The sequence below is a fragment of the Sinocyclocheilus rhinocerous genome, unplaced genomic scaffold, assembly GCF_001515625.1.
Source record: "Sinocyclocheilus rhinocerous isolate Xijiao unplaced genomic scaffold, SAMN03320098_v1.1 scaffold219, whole genome shotgun sequence".
In the NCBI taxonomy this organism is placed as follows: Eukaryota; Metazoa; Chordata; class Actinopteri; order Cypriniformes; family Cyprinidae; genus Sinocyclocheilus; species Sinocyclocheilus rhinocerous.
This window is the reverse complement of record NW_015666166.1, coordinates 82,840-95,478: the sequence shown is the minus strand read 5'-3', so window position 1 is coordinate 95,478 and position 12,639 is coordinate 82,840. Positions and strand designations below refer to the sequence as shown.

The 12,639-nt window shown below is 37.7% G+C and overlaps 1 protein-coding gene across 1 annotated transcript in view; it reads right to left on the bottom strand.

Moving 5' to 3' along the window:
* Positions 1–5,485: 5,485 nt before the first annotated feature.
* nlrc3l (NLR family, CARD domain containing 3-like) overlaps positions 5,486–12,639 on the bottom strand; it is a 12,496-nt gene continuing 5,342 nt past the window's right edge. Inside the window, exons 6-7 of the mRNA XM_016543006.1 lie at positions 9,889–10,135; positions 5,486–7,409 (exon numbers count right to left, since the gene is read on the bottom strand). Of these exons, the coding sequence (XP_016398492.1) occupies positions 5,824–7,409; positions 9,889–10,135 (1,833 nt within the window). The 3' untranslated portion in view covers positions 5,486–5,823. The remainder of the gene's footprint in view (positions 7,410–9,888; positions 10,136–12,639) is intronic.

The following is a 12,639-nucleotide window of genomic DNA, read 5'->3' as shown; positions in this document are numbered from 1 at the left end:
CTCAGATTCCAGATTTTTGTATCTCGGCCAAATATTGTCCTATCCTAACAAACCATACATCAATGGAAAGCTTATTTATTCAGCTTTCAGATGACGTATAAATCTCAATTTTGAAAAATTGACCCTTATGACTGGTTTTGTGCTCCAGGGTCACATATAAGCACTCACCGAGGTGCTGTTTGCTTTCACAGAACAGAGCTCAGGGTTCGAGTTCTTTGCATAGATGGACATGGTCACCTGACTTCCTGTCTGGTGCCAATCAAATCTACATGGAGCCGCTTTCTTGCCCTGCAGGGAAAGAAACATCATGCATTTGAGAATCGTAGTATATAATTTCATCCTGACCTGATGTGTGTATGTGTTGCTGCAGCTCACCCTGTCTTTCCTCCACTGGTGTGATCTTTTATTACAGCCCTCCTGAGACAGGAAGGAGTTAAAATCCGACGTCTTCCTCTTACAGCAGTTTCAGTACTTCATCCTGAAATGCAAATATAGATGCAGGCTCATTAAAAACACCATCAAAAAGGCTAAAACAATCCCTGTTCAGCGTCGTTTATTAAGCATCTTGACATCAAATAAACATCACAAATTTAAAAAAAAAGATCTCTATTATAATTAATAACATTTGGGTAACACTTTATAATATACATAGAAGTGTCAGTGTGGCATGCTATCCATCTTAATTCATTTAAAAATATCAAATCTCGATTTGAAATTAATCCTTAATAGATCATTAGTTCATACAAATTCAACCATGACATTTCTGGGATTTTTTTAAAAGCAAATTATAATGCAAAGGTATGTGACAATTTCCATTTACATAAACTAATAGTTTATTATACATTATATAATGTTTGTTAATGACTTCCTAATGAAAGTATCTGGCAGTGTTTTATAATGCAAGAGCCACTGATAAGCACAGCACATAATTCATTGTGCTCTACGCAGTGCTGACCGGTTCATAATAATACACATGCATGCATGAACCCATAACCACTGCTACAACACAAGATAACATTTATATTTATGCATTAACAGACTGCATTTCTGACTCCATCGTGTTCTTTAAAGCACAGACAGGAAACCCGAGCCATGAAAGCTCTCGTTTGGTCATTGAAACGTAACAATATGAAGGTAAATAGTAAATAGCGCGGTATACAAATGAATAAACAGCACTTTAGGTTATGAATGAACTTCATGAATCGAGACGCGTAACAAACACTCACCTTCAGGATTGCTTTCTGGATCAAACCGCTGCCCGCAGCCTTGATTTTAACACAATACAGACATCACGGACGCTTCACGACACAAATCAAGTATTCACAACCTGTAAAAACTGTCTGTTTTGATTATATTGCACTACGCTCGGCTTTGATGTCTGGCGCTGGATCTTTCCTCCGCCGGAAACTCACGAAGTGCGTTCGGGAAAATTCGCGAACTTTTCCGACACGCCACCGCAGAGCGGCAGTGAGAATGAAATAGAAGTTATAAATTGGGGGTATTTGTTATTTTTGACGATTCACTGTGTATTTTACAATGTAATGGCTATTAAAGTTTTTCTCTGTCATCATTAAGTGTAATATAAATTAGCACGGTTAAAAACAGGTATTGTCACGTGACAGCCGCTACTTTTCACACCGTATGTCAGGATGGACCAATCACAGTCGCTTATGTTTAAAAAGATACGGCTAGGTCAGTTTCTAAAATTTACTGTGGCGGATTTGCATTACTGTCACAGGCACAACCTGAAAATGTCTCCAAAAACGGCTGGAGATATGAATGAGTGTAGATGAAAGATTAGCTTTCCTGAGGAAGAACCGTTTCATGTTGCACGAAAAATAATTATTAGCTCGGAACGTTCGCCGCGATACTTCCGATTCAGCACATGGCAGGGGCTCGTGCAACATCGGCAAAGATCGGAAAAGCCATCGGCTCGGCTAGTTCTAGTATGCAGATTTTAGTCTGTGGGCCCTATAATGTTATTTTTTGCACAAATTAGTTATGATATATTTGTAATAAAATATATTAATAAATTACATAAGATATATAAGGAGTACATCACTGATGTCTTGTTAAAATACTGAATAGTATATACACTATAGTACGTAAATGCACTTAATAATCAAAGATAACTGTGTTAACTCTTAATACCCAGAAAATATTTAATGAATTGAGATTTTTTTTTTTAATTAAGGGGCAATATCTGGCACTTGAAATTTATTTACAGTGGTATTTTTTTGACCTACACGAATCAATAAGCCTAGAAAAAATATTTAAAGATCAAATCCATTAAAAAGGAACATCTTTTATGCATTTTTTTTTTTCAAAGTCCCAAATCATAACATATGCATTTGGAAACATATAAACGCATATTTTGCTACATAGAATTAATATACATTTCATTTAGGGGTAGATTGCTAGATTTATTTTTTTCTCTTGATAAATTGAATATGGTAAGAAATAGCATCACTCCACCACTATAAGTAAATACATGTTTTATTAAAAATGTTTTTCCGAGGACACAATGGTGAAGATTATGCATAAATCAACAACCCTTTGGCTTTGTAACCCACACTCCTATTAAAAAAACCCAACAATAAAAGAAATGGCTAATTAAACTATTAAATCACCTCAAATCCATCAACTGTCAGTGTGTACGAGCAGACAGGACTAATTGAACATTTATTCAAACGTCTGGATGAGTAACTAGGTGATTTCTTTCAGAAGAGTAAATCCGAAGCAAACGACAAGTAAAACCCATCAATATTCTGCGATTCCCTGAAACCTGAAAAACAATGACTGCTCATATCTGCACAGAAAAAAAAAAAAAAGAATAGAAACCATCATAACGTGCTGCTCTGTCAGGATAATAGTCTAGCTATTCATGTTACTGCTTACTCACTGAATGTTTACTAGGTTTTGTTTTTATTCTGGTAAGCAGCGATTGTTAATGAAAAGTGCACTCCCAGTTCTTCAGCCCCTTGAAAGCATTGTGTACACTTTAATGATATTATCTATTAGTGCTATAATTGCCTATTGTCATTCTCTTTAGCTGAAAAAAGCCTGAAGCAAACGCATCCTCATACTGACTCAAACAAGCAAACCGATGTTCTCGGCTCACAGCACTAAAAAGAGCTAAAGGAACAGCTCACCCAATTCAGAATTTACACATCATTGTGTCACTCAAATCAATGGATTTTTATCTCAAAAACAAAAATGAAGAAAAATTTGTTATTCCAATCAATCAAAGCAGTAGTGACTGAAGATGTCAATGATGTACACTACCGGTCGAAAGTTTGGAATAATTCAGAGTTTATATAAGAAATTCAGCAAAAGCAATAATATTGTGAAATATTATTACAATTCAAAATAACGGTTTTCTAAATTAATATATTTTTAAATCATTCTAATATGCCGATTTGCTGCTCCGTTAATATCAGTTGTGTTCATGTTAATTAGTGTCAAGGTTCAAAACATTTTTTACGGCAAAATTTATTTAGAAAATGATAAATTTTTTTCTGGATTCTTTGATGAATGGAAATTAACAGTATTTATTTGAACTCTTTTATAACAGATGCCTTCACCGTCACTTTTGTGCTTGTTGAATAAAAGTGTTAATTTCTTTCTCGAGTGGTAGTTTCTCTCAATTTTCACAAAAAAACATTTGGCAGCACAACTGTTCTCAACACTGATAATAATCAGGGGTGCATTTCCCAAAATCAACTATGGTCACAAGTTCTGATGTTACCAATAGAGTTCAATGGAACTTGCGACCATAGTTAGCTAACGATGCTTTTGGGAAACACTCCAAAAATGTGTGAGTGGCAAATCAGCATTTAAGAATGATTTCTGAAGATCATGTGACTCTGAAGACTGGAGTAATGATGCTGAAAATTCAGCTTTGATCACAGGAATAAATTACATTTTAAAATATATTCAAATGGAAAACAGCCATTTTAAATTGAAATAATATTTCACAATAGTACTGTTTTACTGTGGGTTATGATCAAATAAATGCAGCCATGGTGAGCAGAAAAGACTTTTCAGAAACATTAAAAACCCGAATGAATCCAAACTTTTGACCAGTAGTGTAAATTAGGGTTGCACGGTTTACATTTACTACGATAGTATCGCAATATCAAGGCTCCAAAATACTGGCGATGCCACTGTATTTTTTTTAAAAGGTAGTATATAAGTAATGTTGTATGTGGGGCAGTCGCCAAATGTTCAAACACTTATGCCTGCAAATAAACAATAAAAAAAGCGTCTTTTTTTTGTCCTGTCACCTTTCTGTGGTGCCCTTTAACTGTGCAAAATGCTGTGTAGAATTCGCGCCTTACACTGGTTTCACACTAGATGCGCAAGCAGAGCGGAGGCGGCGCAGAAGATTTGATTGAATAGAATTGATTTATGATATGGGCAGCACACTCTGCTGTGATGCGGTCGTGTTCTCCTCTGTCCCACACACACACACACGCATATAATATGCTGTATAGTGTAGTTTGCATGATAAAAGGAATCTTAACGTTAAGACATAGCCTACATATAAAGTATAGTTTTAATCATTTAAACGAGCCTTTGAAATCTGGACAAAAACTCCTGGCAATGAGGGGTTTCGTGCATTTATTTAAGCCTTTCTTTCACAGCGCTGAATGTCATATGGTGGTTGGGAAACACAGAACAGCTCAGTTATTTGATGTTATGGTGAAATTTGTTATTTTTCGTGTTTACTCGTGTCTATTTTGATCAAGAACACTGCAGTGTGGCTTTAATTCAGCGTGAGCGGCGCAGCAAAAATAGACTCGCCGTAACGATCGCTGCACTGCTCTGTTAACGTGGGCCCGAAAAAAAAATTAGGGCTGGGACAATAAATCGATGCATCGCGATTCGTGGATCAATTCTGAGATTTTCGGAATGCATCGTGATTCGCTCTCGAATCGATTCGGAGCTTAGGGCAATATAAGTCAATCTACTGTAGTATTACTTCTCTCAATCAGTAGAAAATGTGGTTAACACTAGGGCTGGGTCAATAAACCCATGCATCGTGATTCGTGGATCGATTCCGAGATTTTCGGAATGCATCGTGATTCTCTCTGGAATGGATTCTGAGCTTAGTTTTTAACAGCAGATGGCGCTCTAGGCTAGTTTTTAACCGCACACTCAAATGCTCACGAAGAAGAGCGTTTGTGCGTTCGGTGGTGTAATGTAAGTGGTTAAATGTACTTGCACATCGGCTTTTATGATGCGAGATTAATGTAAACACAGCCCACTGTGAACATCCTTGTAATTCGCTTCAACCTTTTCTAACTTTTTTTTCTGAAAATTTTAAGTTCAAGTGGTGCATGTGTAAGGAACTGGAAGCAAGCAGAATACGGCTATTTCTAAAGCACACAGTGCCATCTGCTGTTAAAAACTAAGCTCAGAATCGATTCAAGAGAGAATCGCGATGCCTTCGGAAAATCTCAGAATCGATGCAGAATCATTTCTCGATTCACGATGCATCGATTTATTGTCCCAGCCCTAAAAAAAAAGAAAAAAAAGTGCTGCTTACGTCCTGCTTACACGTGCGGTGTGAAACCGGCCTTATATAATATGTATATATCTCTCAGTTCGCATGGTATGGCGATACTATGTGGTATCCTGATACTTCAGCTGGTATAGTATCATAACATGTGTTTATGGTATCGTGACAACCCTAGTGTAAATCATGACAGCGTGAACCATCCCTTTAACTTCAACAGTCGCTCCTGCGGGACGCTGCATTTAGTTTAGTGTTTCACAGTCCCGCCTAACAGATTAAACACTGCCTTGCTTTGTTTCTCCTCATCTTCCCTCTTTGCCTTCCTCCAGCTCCACCAGACACAACTCCAGATTTCTTCTCCTGTCTGGATGAATGTTTTCTCTCATTTTTTTGTTGATGTATTTGACCACATCCTCTGTGCCTTTGGCTTTGGGGTGGTAGTGACAGAGCTGGTATCCGCGCAGGTGCTCCTCAGTTCCTGGAGTCACCAATCCGATCAGGAACCGCAGGAACATGTCCAGATGACCATTTGTAGATGCCAACGCACGGTCTATGGCAGGACGGTACAGTTCAATCATAGGCCGATCCTTGTTTGCACCCTGAAACCAAGACATTTTGCTTGGTTCGATCACATTTTTGCCGTGTTTCCTAAACGCCACATACACATACATAGCGGCCATGTATTCCTGAACAGTAATGTGAACAAACTTGAAGACCCACGTATGAAAGTCTTCGTTTCTTCGTTTGACCTCAGTGGTTAATTCATCCCGAGTGCGCAAATCTTCATACGTCAGGTTAACGGAGGTCAAATCTTCCACCGTAAACCAGTCCCGTCCATCTAGAATCATCCGATATGACATTTTCCCCATCATGTCAATAAACGACTTATCTTCATCCTGCCACTTCTGTGCCTCAACGCTGCAGCCACGGTACTTCTCAAATGAGCGGTTCATCTGCACGATGATGAACTGCGAATAAAACGCTGTGATGCCAGGTGGGTGTTTGCCGTATTCGGAATCTCGAAACCCTCGTTCGAAGATGAACGTCACCATCCAGCTGAAGAGAGGAAGGTGGCAGATGATCTCAAGGGCTTTGGAGCGTTTCATGTGGTTATAAACCTTCCTCCCGATCTCAGGGTCGGTGGTTCTCTTGGTGAAGTACTCTTCCTTCTTTTCATCTGTGAATCCTCTCAACTCTACATACCTGTCGATTAGCTGCGGAGGAATTCGGTAGGCGGCAGTGACGTGGCTGGTGATCCAAACTCGGGCGTTCGGAAGCAACGTGCCTTTTATTAAGCTGGTGAGAAGGGCGTCTAATGGCGCTTTCGTCCTGGCGCTTGAGATAACTTCGTTGTTTTTGAAGTCCAGGTTGTGTTTGCAAACTTCTACAGCCTCCATAATGAAGAGACTCAAGCAATCTGGCTTCTCGATGAATTTAATGTCGTCAGCTTCTGCGAAACATTTGCCTAGCACCTCTTGGAAGCTCGGATTTCCAGCTTTCCTAAAGTGCAACTCCTTCAACGGCAAAGGGAACACGAATTGAAAATCCTGATTGGTTTTTTCCTCCATCCAATCAACGATGAACTTGTTCACAGCCACCGTTAGACCGCAGGAGGGAATTCCCGTCATCATGACCGTACGGATTGGTTTCTGTTCGTGAGGAAGGGGCCGAAAGATGTCGGCGGCCCTGATTTGGGTCTCCTCGATCGTATATGGTATCCGGTAGACCTCATTCTCGAGGTTGATGGGCTCCCTGCTGCCTTTGATGACTGTTATGGGTTCGACATAGACATCGCTGATGTAGCGCTGCTGACCTGGACGACATCGGCCTTCGTAGAGAGTGTAATAGCGCCTGTCGTAGGCTATTTTCAGGTCATGCAGTAACACAGCTAGAAAGAAATGAAACAAGAAAAGAAAATCAGGAACTTAAGATGCAGACAAGGAAGTTCTTTTACCAGGTTTATTTTTACACCACATTCTATACTAAATACATCACAGGAATAAATTACATTTTATTCCAGCCTAGATGAGCAAAAGAGACTATAAAGTGTTTTGTTATTTTTGCTAAAGCAGACAAAACTTTTACAACGTAATTCAAACTAATTTTAAACATAAGAAAATATTTTTTTAAATCTTTGAAAAGTTGATCAATAATAGAGATCACAAAAATGTTTATATATATATATATAGGGCTGTCAATAGATTAAATTTTTTTTATCTAATTAAATCACACCCTTTTTCTGTGATTAATCACGATTAATCGCACTCTTCATGAAATCAAGCATAGACCATTTATCTTGTTTCAAATGTTTATTTTGTCATCATTTGCTATATTCAGCAAAGTAAACCAAAAGATTGAAGAGTGATTCTCAAAAATCTGTATTTTCTGCAAGCTTTTTTCAAGATAAATGTAGATGTCTTTCCAAAAAAGGACTTCAAAAGAACTCCAAAACTCCAAAAGGAAACTCCAAAAGGACACCAAAGAACCAAATGATATAAGGAGCCCATATAAGCACATATGAAAAGGAAAAAAAATATGCACAATCTCACATCTCAAAAAATTTGAATATCATGAAAAAGGTCAATATTTTTTGGGGGTCGTGTTTAGTCACTATTTAGTGTGGTATTTTTTGACAATATTCATTCATCATGACAGTAAAATAGGGCATTCTAAGTCAATATACTGCAGTATTTCCTCTCTCAATCAGTAGAAAATATGGTTAACACCCGGTCATGCATGGGAAAAAAATACCGTTTTGTACCGTGAAACCGGTATAATTTTGAAAAATACCGTGATATAAATTTTTGGTCATACCACCCAGCACTACCTGTATGTGTACAGTGCAACAGCAATGTGCAACTCAAAACATTATCGTGAATGTGTGTGGAAACAACATGAATGTACGGAAATGTTTGTGCCTGTGCGTAAATACAATGTGCGATCAGTGCGTCAAGAGCACTCATACACGCATTATTATAACAAACTCACGCGTGCTTACTGCACGACTCCTGTACGCCACCGCAATCGTCTTTACTTTTTACTTTTAGTCATTTAGCAGACTTTGATTGCAGTCTTCATCCATCAAAACTTTATTAGCGAGACTGGTTATCAAGTCAAGAAACCGTAGTTTGCTTCTCATCTGGCCATACAGCGGTGGGATGTGGTGACAATCCGTTCAGTCTGTACTTCTCACAGCGCGTGTGACGTGAGCTCGTGTTTAAAAGCGAAACACACTGGAATGAATAATTCACTGAAAACGCAACGCGAGTCTCGGTTCTCTCTGCAATCTCTGATGTAATCAGCCTGGTTTCCTTTATATTAGCGCTGTTTTGGACTGATTGTTTGAATGCATTCGCTTACTGGATTATTGGACTGAAAACTTTAGCGGTTTAAAATAATCTGATCGCAAGCAGAGAAGCATAATTGGGTTAAAGCGTTAGAATAGAAATTGTGCTTCAGTAATTTTGCATTAAATCACTTTAACGCGTTAAGGATTGTAAAATTAATCGCATGCGTTAACGTTGACAGCCCTAATATATATATATATATATATATATACACACAATATTAGTCTTATCTATATTATCATCATCTTAATGATTTTAAACGTGAAAAAAAAAAAATCGACTTTAAAAATACATCAATATTTCGCTACAGGAGGCCTTTATTCACCCCCTGGAGCCGTGTGAGGCAGTTTTGATTACGGATGGATGCGCTTTATTGGACTTCTTTTGGACGGTTTAACAGAAACATCCGCCCACTGCCATTATAAAGCTGGGAAGAGCCAGGACATTTTTAATATAACTCCGATTGGATTTGTCTGAAAGTCAGTCAGTCATATACACCTAGGATGGCTTGAGGGTGAGTAAATTATGGGGTAATTTTCATTTTTGGGTGTACTATCCCTTTAAAGTAGTATTTATAAGCGCAGAGCTGCTTTGTTTACAGTGGTAACCAAGAAAACACTGTATTGCTGCTGTTCCATAAGCATCACCTGCTGTCAGAGAATCTTCATTCGAATCTGCGTCTCATTCATCCCATCTGCTGTTTTTGTTTTGTGCAGATGTGTTTTATGTAGACCATTCAGTTTTTGCTTTAAATTGTGAAATTATGCAATCTACTTTAAAACAAAAACTGCTCATGCAGCATGCTTGGACTGTGATTAAAATGCAGTGGTTCTGCAACCGTTTCATGCATTCTGATTCATATTATGGCACAGTCAAGGGAAAAAAAAACTTGATAAACCGTGAATCTGCCAAAATCCTAAAAAAATAAAAACTGTGATATAGATTTTTGGTCAAACCGCCCAGCACTAATTGAATCATGATAATTAGTTTTCTTTTTTGTGATGTGTGAAGCTGCTGTACCTCTTCTACAGGTCTTCCTTAGGAAAGCGGCCAGATTGTCCTTTCCGACGTTTTCGAGGGATCGTATGGTGAGATGCAGAGCTTCTCCCAGCCCGCAGACCTCAATCATTTTATCGATCACATCCAGCGGGTCATTAAGATCCGCAATTGTCGAGTAGTTCTTCTTGAATCTGCAGTGAATGCTCAGACAACGCTTAAAATAGGCGATCTCTCCTGGATGGAGCTGGGAAAGACACCCCACCATTTGCTGAATGAGACAGAAAGACAAAGAAACATGAACAAACCTATATCAAGTTTAGGTTTATATAGAAATAACCTTTTTGGCCACCTTGCTCTCTAAAATTACACGTAAAATGATCAACATGATCAAAACTTTGCTGTTAAACCTGTTGCACACAATCTACTCCATGCCTTCTGTCGTCTGAGAGATCTTTACTGATTTTTAAAAAGAATAACTTTGATATTGCTAGTAATATATCAAGATGAACACTAACTGGACTGAAGCAGTTTAGTTACTTTTACTTAGTTTTACTTGATTATCCATACTTCATTTTTTTAGAAAATCATGTTAAAATGTATCTATTATGATCATCAGGCTTTTGAGGAACGTTTATTTGTACATCTCTCAGTCATCATTGTATTGCATTGCATTATATGTTTTGATCATCAAGCTAACCATCTAAATATCTTACTAAGACATAGTATTGGGAGATATAGAGTGACAACTGATATTTATATCACTTTATAGGAATGTAACGATGCACCCCGAGTCGGTTGAAAATCAATACAAATGTGTGACGATTCAAATCGGTTGAGATGTTAAACGAATCGTGATACAACTGGCGGTAGGAGTTTATATGAATGTATCTCTGAGGGGAACTGGCTATCTTCAGAAAAGTGTAGATGGTATTATCTTTTCATCTTGCCTCTGTATAATGCATTTAAAATAGTGTTTATAAGCGCAGCTCTGCTCTGTTTAAAGCAGTAACCAAGGAAACGCTGTATTTCTGCTGTTCCATAAGCGCCTCCTGCTGTCATAGTGAATCTGCGTCTCATTCAGCCCATCTGCTGTTTTTACTTTTACTTTTAGTGATTTAGCAGACGCTTTTATCCAAAGCGACTTACAAATAAGAAAAAGTAACACAGTAAACAAAACAAGCGTTTCCTAGCAACGACAACTGCGCTAAACACCGAGACAAGAAATAAATACACTTACAAGCAAGCTGCTTTTAACTTCTGCTGATTGACTGCTTCTCACAAAGACTATTTCTTTACACTGTTTTGCTGGCGCTTGAATTTTTGTTTCATTCAGACAGGTTTTATGTAGTATGGTTTCACAAAACTAAAAAAGACAACACATTCTGTTTTTGCTTCAAATTTCAAAATTATAAAATCTAATTTAAATAAAAAAATGCTCATGCTGAATGTATGCAGCATCTTTGTTTGGATCGTGATTAAAATCCAGTCGTTGCCTCTAATTTTAAATGGAAAGAGCACAGGAAAAACCTTAGTTTGTTTATATGAAGAGATTCTTTTATTTTTGTTATTCATTTGATTTGGGGTTAATTTTAAAATTTCAACTCAGTTTTGTTATTTGACATATTTCAATTTCACAAAGAAATGTGCAGCATTTGGTCCAAGCCAAAAAAAAAAAAGGGCACCTTTTCATTTATAAATTGTCTTAAATCGCATTTAAAAAAAAAAAAAAAAAAAATTGTGATAAAATTGTATCTTGAAATCAGTATCGTGAATTGTATGAGTTGAGTGAATCGTTAAATCGCTATCAAATATTCTATACGGTTATCAAGATCTCATTACAAGCTATCAGAATTTTATCTTACTTTTTGCCCATGTAAATATCTGCATATGCACCAAATTGTGTATTTTGCTCAGCTTGGGCCTCTGAAAAAAAATTTAGCGTTTTTTCCTTGCCAATTATGAGATCCATACTCCCATTGTGTCATACTATATGAACCATAAACGCTGTATGTGTATATATATATCTATGTGTATATTAATCTAAAAGGTTCAATAAATTGTTCCATTTCAAAAAAATATATTTTTCTGACTATTTCATATGTCAGGCTTTAAGCTTCTCAAAGTTTCCTCTACGGTTTTCAACAGAAACACAAAAACATCTACTGACTAGGGGTGGGAGAAAAAAAATCGATCCATCGATGTATCGCGATTCTCTCTCCAACGATTTCAGAATCGATTCTGAGCTTAGTTTTTAACAAGATGTGCGATCACGCAGAGTTTGCTTTAGAAACACCCATATTCTGCTTGTTTCCAATTCCTCACACACATACACCACTCGAACCTTCCGTAAAATAATCTTTCATAAAGTTCGTAAAGGTTAAAGCGAATTACAAGGACATCCGCGGGCTTCATTGCACCGGATGCGCTGTGAGAGACGCGCGCTTTGTTTGATGTTACACTTGAAGGTGTGCGGTCTCGCCCGTCTGTATTTTCCTTACAAATGCTCTACGAAGTCATCATTTATGTGGTTTGGAATGCAGTGGACTTATATATTTAAAATATGAACCTCACTAACAGAAGGCTGCTTTTAATTTCAAATGCTGACACGCGCTTTGTTTGTGTAGACTGCTCGCGCATGCAGCTGTGCACGACTCCGTGTAGTGGTTTAATGCACTTGTGTCTCAAAATGTTTTTATGACGCAAAAGTAATGTAAACACAGCCAGTTATGTCTTAAGGAATTAAACGGACAGGACAAACCACATTACTTCTTA